At 41.8% G+C, this 15,331-nt stretch overlaps 1 protein-coding gene across 1 annotated transcript; it reads right to left on the minus strand.

Moving 5' to 3' along the window:
• Nucleotides 1-32: 32 nt before the first annotated feature.
• LOC122799551 (macrophage migration inhibitory factor-like) lies at nt 33-12,330 on the minus strand. The gene is made up of 3 exons (XM_044068681.1): nt 12,119-12,330; nt 2,698-2,870; nt 33-288 (listed from the first exon to the last, which is right to left on the minus strand). The coding sequence occupies exons 1-3, from the start codon at nt 12,224-12,226 to the stop codon at nt 225-227; spliced, it is 345 nt and encodes a 114-aa protein (XP_043924616.1). The 5' UTR covers nt 12,227-12,330; the 3' UTR covers nt 33-224.
• Between the last annotated feature and the right edge of the window lie 3,001 nt (nt 12,331-15,331).

Consider the following 15,331-nt stretch of genomic DNA (forward strand, 5'->3'; position numbering starts at 1 on the left):
TCATGTGCTCAGTTATTCAGGACCACCATCAGTTAATTTGTACATTTTATTTTGCACATTTCTTCAGACAGGCAAGAAGCCACTTTAGATGAGTGATACTAGTCTTTATAGCAAAGAGACAATTCTACAGTTAGGAATGCATTTGCTGTTTTATGCACTTGTTCTAGTTTTAACATGATTAGCAGTGTACTCTGTTGTAGAACAATGCACATTTGCAGCAGCATTCAGAATGTGGAACCACTCCATCCAACATTTGAGGCAGGCATGTCATGAAAGTTGATGTAGACCCTGGAAAGAAAAAAGATTGTTAAACTAGATTAAAAGACAATTACCTGTTAGTCTTGAGCTACAACTAAAGCCAGATGCAGCTACCATCAACTGCAGTTTCAATACAGTAAAACAGAACAGTGCAAAACCATAAAACATTACTGTGCTTGAGTCTGGTAAACAGTAACAAGGCACTTACTCCAGAGAGCACAAGTGGGCATGCAGTTAACTAAATTCTCTATGGGGAGGAAAAATTTGTTGTAAGCCATTTTCCACAAGAATGGAACTCAAGAACCTCTGATACCAGGTTCAGAGTAGTACTGGCAATTGCCACATACCAATTAGTCTAATGCTCAGGATTTCAGTGGTGTGCAACAAATCAGTGTTCTGGGCAGCTGGCTACAGACAGCAAGGCATTGTCTGAATGAACAGGTTTAAAGTGATTACAGGGATAACTGGAATAAACTGCAACTGACCACTATGCATTAGCACCATCTACATAGATTCCACATGTAGAAATAGTACTAGAATACAGCTATACCCCCCATGCCTTTGCTGAATGGCTTAGGTGGTTCATGCTGACACTCAGTACTGATCCCTGGACTAGGAAGTTTAAATGTTTTAAATCTCATTTAGCCATTACCTTTGCTCACTACAGCTGAGCTACAATGAACTTCAAAGGGTTTACAGTCCAATGTAAATTCATAATCTAAACTGCAACCCATGCACTGGGCTTTTTGCCTTCTCCCAATGCCCCTTTCACTTGCTCCAAACCATATTGATTTGGTAAGAAACTCAGCTCATCAATACATGCAGCTGACAGTGCCAGTCAAGTTTACAGCTGACATACAAGCCGGCAGCTATCCACTTGCAGCAGGGGTACCAGCACCTTGCTCAGTGCATCAGCCTCACATTTACATTACAACAGAACCTCCAACAACCTGCAAATCTTTGAACACAAGGTGGTGTTCTGTAGCCACATTAACCTTACCCAGATAATAGAAAACACAACCAGTTATGATATCCTGGCTAAGTTCAAACTCCTCATTCCTTTTCACATCCCAAACTTCATAAGCTACCCAATGTCAACAGCAACAGTCAACTTGGAAAACCCACTCCACTTCAGCTTTGAGGAAAAATTCAACCTACAATACCATATTCAGTTCTTATTTTGCAGACCAACCACTCCCTGTTCATAGCCTCAGTCCAGAAATGGAGCCATTTTACACAAGCCCAGCTAGCTCCCCCCACTGGGCAGTCACTTCAGAATACCAAGATGCATGTTTCACAATCCCATTTTCAGATTGTACCTTAACTGAAAAGCCAGTTTCAAACCCAACTGGTATGGCTAGTGGAGTCGTATCCCTGTTCCACCCATTACCACTATAATTCTTGTGCAGTTCAGTGAGCTTTAGAATCATACTGCCAGTATCACTGCAACCATCCCCAACCCAAATGCTACAACCTTTTTGAAGTGACCACTCCCATTTGTTCCTTCTGGAGAAGAGTTCTGAGCAAGTCAAAGAGCTTCACTTTAAGACCACTGCAGGAAGCAGTTCTGAACCAGTCTTGAATGCTACTTATCCGAGGAGGCCTTGCACACCTACTACAGGCATGTGCTTGACTTGCAATTTTCTTTTGGAATGAACCGCTTTGTAATGGAGCAGTAAGACAGGCATGTTCATTATGAACCAAGGGTGAAGGCTGCCTGCTTCATCTGAAGCAGTGGCATGGACTTAATGCACTCATATTTAACAAATCCTTAGACTAGATTACAGAAAGTAATGCTGGAATGACCAGACATCCACTGAGATTCAGGATGCAGTCTTCCTTGAAGGTGTCCTGTGACTGGCCTAGTTGGCAAACAGTTTATAGGTTTAGGATGGGATGGGCCTTAAAACTTGGGCACCTTTTCACCAAATTCTCTCTGGTTGAAGTCTTTGGACTTGCTTAATTTTTTTATAGGCTCAGTCTTGCACTCCTTAACCAACTAAAATCTAGTCCTGGGAAAAGTTGTCCAGAATTACAGCATTTATGAACAAGGATGGCTTTAGTGGGCTTTATCACATTTTAACAAGGACAAAGATTTAGTGAGTTGAGGGGATAGGTGACCAAGGATCATGTTCTGCCAATATTACCAACTAGTTCAGCAACATGACAATTCACCTACTGTCCAAAGTGTGGAAGACATTCAACCTTAGGAACATGAGCTCCTGAAAACTGGTGTCCATGCACCCACTTGCCTACCTTACCACTCTCCAAAACTATAAATATTCCAAGTCCTGTAACCCCAATAAGCCATGGGTAAGCTGGACAAACTGGCCTATACTGCAGCTTACAAGCAAGTTACTCAAGATATCTTTGGGCCCTACAAACTAATTAGTGCAGCTTGTTTACCCTGCTTAAAACCATTAGACATTTTGCACTTACCTGTCAGAAGGTACGCCAAGGTGTTTTTTCAGCATCTCAGAAAGCAGCTTAGAATAAGTCTTGTTTCGTGAACCACCAATCTGTCCAATGCTGCACAAACTGCAGAGTGCACAGGGTTCTGATGTACCTCCAAACCACATGCGCTGATCAGGATTAATGTGAATGGCTATGTACTGCAAGAGAAAAACAGTGCAAAGATGACTGCATAAATGGGTACAAGTACACCATGCATTAAATGTTTGTGGTAGTGTAAACCCACTCCCATCTTACAGGACACGCCCAAGATGGCAGACACCCAAGTAATTAAGCAATTAAAATCTGCCACCCAGCTAACCAGAATTGCTGAAAAATGCACTTCTAAAAATAACATACAAGACTAGAGTTTCTAGAGTCCCCTACTAGCGTTTTGCAAAACTACTTGCGGTACCCCACACTACAGGGTCAGGCTCTTGCCAAACCTCTCCTCAAGAAGTTCAATACAAACCTAGCAACACTTCCAAAATCAAGTCTGTTGCAGTTATACCAGTCCAAGGGCTTGCCCCTGTAAATTAAAAGGCTCCCATAAGAATTGGCTACAAGGACAGTCTTCTAGACTAAAAGGGATATGCCTCACTACCATGCCACTAAAGATCAAAGGCCATCTCAAAGGCTACAGCTCAGCTCACCCAACACCTCCCCCAATTAATCTTCAGGTTAACTTATTTTATTTGATTAAGCCTACACTAGATGGGTAGTGACATTTACCATGGAAGTGGCCTCTCAAAGCCTTAGGTTGCTTTAAAGTTATGAAAATTTGTTTTACGCTCATTCAATTTAGACATAGGACATCTACCCACCTCATCTGAAACCCAAATGAGGTCAACTGCCCTTGCAACTAGTATGCTAAACCTACAGCCACTGTATTTGGCCACAGAAACCAATTTAACATCAGTGCCAAGCTAAATGTGAAAAATTGAGAACTGACAACTGGCAAACTTGTGTACATGACTGCCCACTAGCTACAGCCAGAGAGCTCCCCTTCTCTGCTTGGTCATTCTATTTGCATCACTCATCTTTCCAAAGACTAACATTAGCTCAGGCTTTTTACCCTTGCCACCTGATAAACATACAAGCTTGGTCAACAGCTTTCCCACAAATTACTCACTTTCAGTGACTGGTAATGTCATCTACTGCAATCTTTGAAAAAGTTGCAAGTCATTCCAGCTTCATTTAAATGATTTAAAAAAATGAAGTCCAATGACAGTTTGCCAACTTGTGGCACAAAAGGCTACCTTAACAGATCAGTTATATGACTAAGCAAATCCTAATGTTTCTTCCCCATATCGGCATTGTCCTAAGGATCTAGCCTTAAGCCCTGTACTCATACAAAAACCTTTAACAGCCAGTAACATTACAGTATGTAGAAAATGCCATGCATCTGTGCTGCTCAAAGCCTTTACACCATGCAAGAGATAGAAAGTTGTCAAACAGCTGTTCCTCACCCCAATACATGGGACACCCAATAAAGCTAGTATAAGCCACAAAAACATTTCAACTCCTAGGATGAAGCAAAAGTTAACCCCAAACATCCACCCATTAATACCAAGATTTTGAATGAATCTTGCAGGTTTACTGCTACAAAACACATGCAGATTTACTACTGTGTTGCTACTGCCAACATCTCTCCAACAGAGCCCATTCTTCTAAACTCTGCTACTAATCTCAAACTTCTGAACCCAACCCAAATACCATCTCCCTCAAACCTGTACCCACTAGCTAAGCTGTGATGGCTTATCTGCTTTGACCTTCTCCCTCAAACCTGTACCTACCAGCTACCTCAAAACTCTGTTAAAGCCATGCTCAGCATCAGCTGACAATATTCCTTCCACTTTTCTTCTAGCAGTGGACTCTTGCTCTCACTATTTATCCTACTTGTATCTATCCTAATCAATCCATCTGGAAACAATGCTACACCAATATCTCCAACTTTAGAGGGGACAGAATAGCGATAGGTCTAAAGTACTAGAAACATGGATTCATAAACAAGTTATGCAGCATCTAATACAGGAAAGTCTGCTTACACCCACAACAAAGCTTCAGACCCAGACATAGCACTATAGCTCCATTATCCTTACACTCTATAGCCATGAACCATAAACATTTCTTGCCTATTCTTGGACATCTCAAATGCTTGACACTGTCACATGTCTGCTGCAAACTGCACAACCTCAAATTCTCCTCCAATACTGTTCCATCAGTGAGGTAGCTGGAGAGCCATGCAGTGTGATGGAACCCTCCTCCATACAGTCCCTTAATCCCATTCAGGTACAATCCAGCACCAAGCTCTTGGGTGCAAGACCATCATCTTAAATTTGACTTGCATGTTAATAACCCATTAAAAACCAGGTCTCCTTTACTGTAAGAAATTCCTTGCCTCCAAAGCAAGGATTACTCTTCCCTACCTTCTACCCAGTCTAATGTAGACTTCTCAAATCTTAACTCAGCACTCTTGACCAAACTAACCTACAAGGTGGCTAGATTTGCTGTCCAACAAACCTACAAATCCCATCACTGTCTCTAAACACCTAAACTGGCTTGAATTACTGCACCAGCTTCTTGGCTTCAGATTATCCATTCTATCCGATACCAGCCTTCCTACTGCCCAGCACTAACACTACCCCCCCTCATATCCCATTATTCTCCCTCCACTTCAGAAGCTCTAAGACCTACTACAAATCTACAAACCTAAGTCTACATTTGGACACATGTACAGCTATCAACCCCACTATTGATTAGAATAGGCTCCCACTAGAAACCAGGACCTTTGCACATTCTAAATTTGAGACAGCCACCAAAGAGCACTTAAGTCACTGGTTCTGCCACTGCACTCACTCCTTAAACACTCTACTTCATACCTTAATCTACTTTCTGCCCTTAACTCACTCCTCACTAGCCCTAGCCCTCTCCAATCTTAGACCTCTTTCTACGGTCTTCTAAAATCTATTAAGCAAACCACCTCATTCTATTGTAATAGTCTTGCCATCATGCAACTTTTGATGGCTTTTTTGTAATGCCTTAACCCCAAAACTACATTAATCTTAATTTCTTTTTATACATAGAAATTTGCTATACTCTTGATTGACACTGTACAACATTGTACTATATGTCTTTTAATAATCCTGCAACATTGCTGTTTAAATTAATCTGTTGGAGCTTTTATCCCCAGGCCTCTGCTGAAAAGAGGGCTCTTCAGCTCAGTTGGACAATTCTGGTCAAATTGAAAACAGACCCATTACTGTCTGGCACTCCATTGCACTTAAAAAAATACAAGTCAGCCTGAAACTGTCCAGCCCTTGTCCATTCCTACAAGGTTATGGAACTGTGCATCTTACTTCTAGGACACCATTTTACTCCAGGACCACAAGTCCTTCAAACAGCTAAAGTAGAGGTACTCAACTCTAGTCTACTCACCCTATTTTCTCCATTAAATGTACTCTTCCTGGCTACTCAACTTGCTCCAGCCTGTACTGCACTTATTCCTACTAAGAGTGCTAAATATGCAACACCTGCATAGCCAATGACACCCATATTTGGTTACTTACACCCCCTGTACTGCAAAGTTCAGCCCCCACTAGGAAGTTTTGCAAAGTCTCCTCCCCTTTGTGTTGCAAGGGGTGCCTACTTTAGAGGTTCTTCAGGGTTATCCCAATTTCTGAAAAAGGGAGAGCAATCCTGAAGTGGTACAAGACCTGTCCTGATAATGGATCAGTTTCTCATGCATCCTGGGATACACCCCTAGCATAAGCTAGCAGGATCCACTTAATCCCTCCCTAGCTCACTACCAGCAGTGAGAATGCCAAGTCTAGGTATCAGTAATTGCTTTGCCCCTCTGCCATGGAGCACAATTGCTTCACAGTAAATGTGAAGCCCTGCCTTCTAGTCAAAGGCCTGAAGGTGCCCAAAGCTTCTCAAGCTACTTGAGAGGACTGCCTTTGCCCAGCACAAGTCAATTTTGTGCTGCCACACAAATACTAGTGCCAAGTCCAGGGAAGGATGAGAAGGGTGATCAAAGCCCCCAAATCCATCCCAGCTCTCCATCCCTCTCAGAACCCACTACAAGCAATAATGCAGCCACTTATCACATATACAAGTATAGAAATGGTCATGTCCTTCAGGAAGTATTGTGGATCAATACTACAAGTGTTCTATGAAGACCAATATTGTCAACTTCTCCAACACCCAATGCATCTCACCAGCAAAAGCATAAATTGAAGCAGGTGCCAGTTTGTGCATTTCACAAAGATGAACAGAACCACTTCAGTGTTATGGTAGCCAGTGAAGGCAGAGTACACTGCTTCACACAAGTCAATCAAGAACAGCCCAGAACAGTCACACCATGATGCAGCCACAGGGCTATTTCAGGACCTTTGCTCCCTTAAAGGCTTCTGAAGGATCAGGATCACTCACTAGGCAAAAACATGACCGTTGCAATAGTGTACACGTGGTTTGCAAACATTTTAGTCATGTAAACTCTGCATTAAACCACTAATGATAGTGAACACAAGTTTCACTATTAAAGTTAAGCTTGACAATTTCTAAAAGGCACAAGCTGCTTTCACCACCCATGACAGAAGGAACATAACAGCCCAGTTAGACACCCATGATGCAAACATATGGCCCTTTACAGATGCCCACTGGTCATTTAGTCCAGTAAGGCTGTTCTACAGCCAGTGGGCAGTAGGCACAAATGCTTCTGAAAAGCACTCAAACCATTAACCGCTTCAGTTTACCTCCAGAATGCCAAACCCAACGTGCAACCCATTTCAGCCTTCTTACCAAACTGCAGCAACCTATAAACCCCCATTCTAGCTAAACAAGCCCATCACAAATCCTGCATGTTTAAGAGTACAAAGGAATATTATATGTGATCACATGGATTATTCAAGACCCAACTATATATACAGTCAGGTTATCATACTTTGGGACCACCTCAAGAGAAGGTACAGAACCCTGCATTTATGTATACTTGTCCCATAGAGACAGGCCTTAAAGGCAGGCCAGTACAACTTTGCTCAACCTGTCGGAAGTAAATGGAAATCCTTCCCTCCAGCCAATCTTATTTGGTGTACATTTAAGACCAAAGTGTACATTTGCAGAACAAATGGTTTTGCCAAGAAGCACTCAAGTGAACAGGTCAACTTAACAGCTGTCAGAATACTGAGCCCCACAGTTGCTAACCTGGACAGCCAAATGATTAGAGCCCTTTAATAAAGACCTTTCCATTTAAGCAACCAGCTTTGATTTGTACATAAAGGGGAAGTGTTTAGTCAAACAAGGGAACAGTGTGGTGGTAAGATCAAATCTAGGGAGATATTCTTAGACAGATATCCTCACCACAGAAAATCCTACCAAGTGAGATTTGTCCATCCAACTATCCAGGTTATAACCATTAAAAAACACTATGCTGCAGCATCTGCAAACAGTATACCAGGTTATGCATATTCCAGCCCTTTTTGGTGCAGTTTAGAACCAGACTGAATATGCCAAGCTGGGTCCCTATTTAAAGGGTCAAAACCTCAATGCCAACAGCATACACCAAAAGAAAATGCAGTATAGATCACCCTGAAACCCCACTCATGTATACACTACAACTCAGATCACCTTGGCAAGGTGAAGAAAGGAGCATAGTGATCTTGTTATATGGAGGAAAGTCCAGTGTACAGTCTTTGGACTCACTAAGCAAATAGTGATTTCAAAATTATCTGCCCAGTTTGTGGGCATCAGCAAACAACCATACCTCAAGAAAATTTGCTTTATATCTGCAAAATGCAGACTAGGACAGGGCCCAGCAGAGATACCAGTGGTATTAGGGTTCAATTTTCACTACTTGGGATCTGTTGGGCAGTTTGCAATCCAGCAAACAATGCAGGGTTTGACAAACTTCCCAAGGGCACCACCATGGGGTGGCAAACAGCCAAGATCAGCAGTATGCAAAGCCACTACTGTCCACAGCCTCTAACCTTCTAGGTTCAGGACATAACACTTGCAAAACCAAGCTGAAAAAGGGTCTATATACCAGTTGTTGCCTATGCCTGCATGTTCCATAGCTTTGCATACAAGGCTAGCAAGGTTTGCACTTACAATTTAGCCATACATTTATGGCCAACACAGAACTGTTGCCTCAAGGGGGCCCTTTACAGATGCTGGTAATTGTAAGTGTAACAGTACTCTGCACAATGCATGATCACAACTGCTCATCTTGAAGTACACAGGAGTTTAATATATAATCCTGGGTTGCACCATGGGGCAACTGCTCTGGTTCTGGGCATGTGGGACATACCAGCTGTGCCCCTACCCAGTGATGTGGGTCAATACCTTGTAGGTATGCCAAGGGTGAACAGGCAGCTCAGTGTACGCTTTTCACTTCAACATGACCTGGTACATACCGGGTCCCAGCATTTAGCCTTTGACAGGGGTTAAAGTATTTGTTGGAAGGTAAGCCTAAAGTACAGTGGGCAGGTAGAGTCAAGTTGCACTAAGTCTGCCTGCCAATATTGGTGATCCTTGGGACTGGAATATGCAATACAGAAGCTCACGATACCCTGACACTGGCTTTGCTAACATTTCTCCTACCTACACCACACTGAATAGGATTTCTTGTTTTAAGGTAGAAACAAGTCCTACAAAAGATTCACAAGTTTGCCACTTTATGGTAAACAAGTACACTTGTGCAGCTGTTTAGATTCCAGTAATAAAGGATAGGTGAGGCAGGGAATCGGTGGAGGGCCACTTGCAGGGAATCGGTGGAGGGCCACTTGCAGGGAAGTCTAACAAGGGGTTGGTTTGATATTTAACCCCACAGTGCATTTACATCTTTGAAAATAAGTGATCACTATAACTAGCACTGACCTACCTACATCTGTTAATGGTAATGCAATGGAGTGACTGGTTTTGTCAACTGAGTTTTGACCTCCCAAGTTAGAATTGTGAGATGGCTGGCATGAGGCAGTGGATAGCCTCCCCCTCATCCCCAACAGGCCTCCCAAGTCAGACTTTAATAGAACCTCTTAAAAGAGGCCACTATAGGGGCAACAATACCTTTAGCCAGTATGCAGCACTGCTACAAGGAGTGTAAGCCATCTTTGGTGAAACTGGGGTGTTACCCCCACACAGAGCAGATAGCTTCACTTGGAAGGCACTACTTATCTAGCTTCACTTGGAAGGCACTACTTATCTAGCTTCACTTGGAAGGCACTACTTATCTAGCTTCACTTGGAAGGCACTACTTATCTAGCTTCACTTGGAAGGCACTACTTATCTAGCTTCACTTGGAAGGCACTACTTATCTAGCTTCACTTGGAAGGCACTACTTATCTAGCTTCACTTGGAAGGCACTACTTATCTAGCTTCACTTGGAAGGCACTACTTATCTAGCTTCACTTGGAAGGCACTACTTATCTAGCTTCACTTGGAAGGCACTACTTATCTAGCTTCACTTGGAAGGCACTACTTATCTAGCTTCACTTGGAAGGCACTACTTATCAAGTTCAAAGTACTTAAAAAGACCAAACTATGCAGTCCCATTTATTCCCTGCTACGTGAAAACAAAGCTGCCATCAGTCTGTGCCCATACACTCACTATGTACACAGCAGCAGTGTTTTAACATGTTAGCTTTTACAACAGCAGGACAAGCCCTGTGGTGAAAGTACTACCAGATTTAGGTTTAACTTGTACAGGCTAGTGTGGTTTTACTTTTTGCAGCAAAGTTTCAGTTGCCATGCTAGTGTATATGCAGCAACAGAATGCCTGCTGCAAGGAAGTCAGAGTAGATGTTCTACTGGTAAAAAGCAGGTTTTGCTTCAATATTCTTAACACTACTCAGCAAATGCAGCATATGTCTAGCATTAATAGACATTTGCCAGAAATCATTTTCTAAGGGACAAAACACATAAGGCATTCTTAATTAGGAATGCCAGTACAAAGGCAAAATATACCCCTGGGATCCCACCTATGCCCCTGCTAGACAACATGGGTGAAATTCCTGGCTATGCTTACAAGGGCCTCCAGACAAACAGCCTAGTATCATATGAATCTATCCTATGATGGGGATAGGCAGGCCAGGATACCACAGGCCTGCATGCTGCAGATCACTTTCAACCACCTCCCAATTTTACTCAGATTTTTACACTGCCCCTCTCCCTTCTAAAACTGGTGACTTCTAGTGGAAGGTGGTAATTATACTTAATGACAATCAAGTGTTAATCATACTTCAGAAATTGTATTAATCCAGTGGCAAGACTTCAAGTTAGTGGGACTAATTTTTAAGTGCCCCCCCCAAATTCTGAAGTTCATCCCTAACTAGGTGAAAGCTATGGTTACTTTTACTGGCTGAATAGCACCAGTGAACAGTTATGAATAGATGATTTGCAGGACCCTTCAGGCATTGGTGCTGATTGTGTTTAAAAGGCACAGCTAAGGTCAGTTGCCCTGTGTACATATAAATATTTAATGACAGGCAGATAACCAGCTCAAAGCATAATTGGTTAAATAGGAACGTATTTTGTTTCATTCTAAAGTAGTTACGAATAAGTTAAATTTCCTTACCTTTCAGTATTAAAGTTATTTCACTAGGGTTTGGGTCAAGAAGCGCAAAACCGCTGTAACTACACAACTACACATTGCTCCCTTAGTGCTCATACATAAACCACGTATACAATGAGGTGTGGATAGCGTTAAGCCGTATTTGGTCACATCTGAGCAGGCGAGCATCACTTTGGAAGAGTGATAAATAATAAAGCGATAAATTCAGTCACCTGCCCAAAGGGCCACGGGCCTGCAATGTGTGTGTGTGTCTGTCAACTCACGCCATGCCTCTGCCCAGGCTCAAAGTTATATACCAGGCCCATAGTCAATATAACGCCATGCCTACGCCGACAACGGATATTACCAACATCGCCTACCATGCCTACGCCGACAACGGATAGTACCAACATCGCCTACCCCCAGTAATGAAAGCTTTCTCGTACGAAACGGAACAAAGATTTTACCACAAGCCAGCTTTGCTTTTCCTTCCTACACTGAAGTAGAGTTGTACAGCACTTAAGTTTTGTAGGGCCTACATTATGTAGTTACTCATAAATATGGCAATTAACTTTTGCAGGGCCTGCATTATGTATAGTTAATCACAACTGTAGTCATTAACTGACTTCATACCTTCTGAAAAAAATGCAAGCCATTTGCTTACATTCTTTGCATCTACAAATGCGACTGGGGAATCCTGGTGTAGTTTTTATGCTTAGAAACAGGATGACTAAACAGCAGCAGTCACGACCGCAAACCTAGGATCTATCAAATACAATATCTATAGAGATTTGAAAGTAGGGCCCCAAACCCACCTGAAAACGTTACACTTCGACACAGCCAATCTACTGCCTACCTTACCTGTTCAGGTTTGCCCATAGCCTTGGCCAGCTCCTTCGTTAACTCTTCATACAGGGAGTCTGTTACTGCACTTCCTGGGGCATTGGTGTTCACTACAAACATGGGCATCTTTGATCCACAGGCGCCAATAACCCTATAGTAACCTAATGTAAACCTTGAACAAACACCCACCTCCAAAAGGTAGCAAGACAGCTTCGCCGCGTTTATACATGCAGAATACGTTACGTCACTGCGAGGCGGGGCGGCAGTTAAAGTGCCAAATTCTTGCCCACTGCCTGATCACATGTGGACCCAATCCACGTCCGAATGTATCTTATTAAAGTTATTATAAAGAACCAACGTTATTTTCGGGTTTAAAATTCAATATTCTATCCCAAAGTGGTATATCACAAATCATAGTTAAGATTTTTATAATAAATACACATGACAAATCATACTAAGTCGTTTTAATTATTCAATATAGATTTTTATAAGCACGAAACAACAATTTTAACTATTCTGTGTGCTTCCTAGTAGAAGTTGTTCTTAAACCGCTTAATATGTTTTTTAAATAGGGACCCTCAATCATCGCCATCTGTCTGTCTTATCTATGCATCAAAGATATGCCTCTCTTTCTTTCTCTATATAGTCACCTTTGTAGGCAACTTCCACTTTATTCAGAGGGAATTTATTCCAGTTGTTTAATTCTGTGCACATTGTAAGTTGATTCTATTTTTCTGTTTTTACATGGTCTGACTTAAAGCCAACAGTTCATCTGTAAAGAGAATTGTTCTTGAAGGGGTTAGGTCAGCATCTTATTTTTATGGTGCAGCGGTTAGCGTTTCTGCCTCACAGCAAGAGGTTCTCTGGTTCGATTCTCGGCTGGGGTGCCTACTGTATGGAGTCTGCATGTCCTCCCTGTGGTCGCATGGGTTTCCTCTGGGTGCTCCGGTTTCCGCCCACATCCCAAAGACATGCAGTAGGTGGATTGGACACTTTAAAGTGGCCCCAGGTGTGAGTGTGTGCCTTCTGTGGAAGGTTGGGCGCCGGGCTGGCAACTCAACACCGTAAAACTCCACTGCCAATCTTGAGTGGACAGATGATCTGCTGTGGTGACCCCTAACCGGGAAAAGCCGGAAGAAGAAGAAGAAGAAGATTTTACATTTGTTAACTGGGATGGTCAGTTTTTCCGTATTATTATTACTCCCACAGAATGATGCTAGTGTAATAATTTATATCCAGCAGCAAATTATTTCTCCAAACAAAAATAAAAGAAATAGCAAAATAAAAGTTTATATAATGCTGAGAATTACAGGCCTATCTCCCTTTTGCAAAATTATACCAAGATGATTGCCAAAATACTAAACTACAGAGTAGAGAAAAATCCTTCCTCTGTTGATAGATAGTAACCATTCAGGGTTTATCAAAAGAATACAGGGAGGGTGGGCAGATGTTGTTAAACTTTAGAAGAATATATAGGAATGCTGTAAGCATTATAATATGCAGACTGGAGCATTACTGACTGATTTTCACAAGGTATTTAATTCCATTAAATTGTCTTTTCTATGGCAGGTATTAGATCTTTAAATTTCATACATGAGTGCAAACTACATCAAAATCTGATAGGACAGCCGTGGTAAAAATGGTAGGTCATCAGATACAATAAAGTCCAAGCAGAGGGACCTGACAATGCTGTCCATTGGCCCCTTTATTATTTGTCCTGACAGTATCTGCAGTACATAAGTATCTACTGGAACATTTCAAGGGGTCCTAGATTGGTAATGACCCTCAGCCATTCAAACTAACCACACGGTTTACTGATTATTGTACAAACTGGCTCAGTGACCCCCCCCCCCAATACAGCAGGTTAAATAAGTGCAAACATTAGAGAAACTGTCAGAAATTATATGACTAAGGGTAAATATAGTAAAAATGAGGCTATGTCTTTTCTCAGCTGGGGAACTAGGACAGTGGGTTGTTTATAAGGATTCTTCTTTCTCAATAATCTCCCATGCAAAACTCGTAGGAATTCTAATGAATGCTTTCATGGAAAGAATTATGTAAGATAATGGAGATGAAGAATATTTAGAAATGGTAAAGGTTAAGGCTTTCCTTTCTTAGTAAACTACAGGTTGTTTAAATGTGCATCTTGCTAAAGGACTTGTTCAATTTAAGGCACCTCTCCAAGGCTATCTTCTCGCCAATATACACACATACATATATATATATATATATATATATATATATATATAAATGTTAAAATGCCAGGGTTTTGTGATATAAAAAAATGAGACCACAATAAATCATTTCAAAACCTTTCCCACCTTTAATGTGACCTACAAACTGTACAAGTCAATTGAAAAACAAACAAATCTGTTAGGGAAAAAATATAAAAAATAAAAAACGTACTATACTCTGGTTGCATAAGTGTGCACACCCTTAAACTAACACTTTCTTTTGTGTGTGTGCACACCCTTAAACTAATACTTTGTTGAAGCACCTTTTGATTTAATTACAGCATTCAGTCTTCTTGGGTAGGAGTCTATCAGCATGGCACATCTTGTCTTGGCAATATTTGCCCACTCTTCCTTGCAAAAGCACTCCAGATCTGTCAGATTGTGAGGGCATCTCTTGTACACAGCCCTCTTCAGGTCACATCACAGATTGGATTTAGGTCTGGGTTCTGGCTGGACCATTCCAAAACTTTCATTTTCATTTTCTTCTGGTGAAGCCATTCTTTTGTTGATTTGGGATGTATGCTTGGGGTCATTGTTGTGCTGAAAGGTGAAATTCCTCTTCATCTTCAGCTTTCTAGCTGATGCTTAAAGGTATTGGGCTAAAAGTGACTGGTATTTGGAACTGTTCATAATTCTCTCCACCTTGACTAAAGCCCCAGTTCCAGCTGAAGTAAAGCAACCCCAAAGCAAGATACTGCCACCACCATGCTTCACCGTGGGGATGGTGTTCTTTTGGTAATGCAAAGTGTTGTTTTTGCGCCAAACTTACCTTTTGGAATTGTGGCCAAAAAGTTCAACCTTGGTCTCATCAGACCGTAACACATTTTCCCACATGCTTTTGGGAGACTTGATGTATTGTTTTGCAAATTTTAGCCAGGCCTGGGTGTTTTTCTGTGTAAGAAAAGGTTTCCATCTTGCAAACCTACCCCATAGTCCAGACATATGGAGAATACGGGAGATTGTTGTCACATGTACTACACAACCAGTACTTGCCAGA

This window comes from Protopterus annectens, chromosome 4.part0 (assembly GCF_019279795.1).
Source record: "Protopterus annectens isolate FY-2018-M chromosome 4.part0, PAN1.0, whole genome shotgun sequence".
In the NCBI taxonomy this organism is placed as follows: domain Eukaryota; kingdom Metazoa; phylum Chordata; order Ceratodontiformes; family Protopteridae; genus Protopterus; species Protopterus annectens.

Excerpts from the sequence above, each read along its gene's own strand:
- LOC122799551 (XM_044068681.1), bottom strand. The coding sequence starts at position 12,226 with ATGCCCATGTTTGTAGTGAACACCAATGCCCCAGGAAGTGCAGTAACA. Across the intron at positions 2,871-12,118 it reads CTATGGGCAAACCTGAACAG|TACATAGCCATTCACATTAA; the intron begins GTAAGGTAGGCA and ends TTTCTCTTGCAG. Across the intron at positions 289-2,697 it reads CTTGGCGTACCTTCTGACAG|GGTCTACATCAACTTTCATG; the intron begins GTAAGTGCAAAA and ends TTTTCTTTCCAG.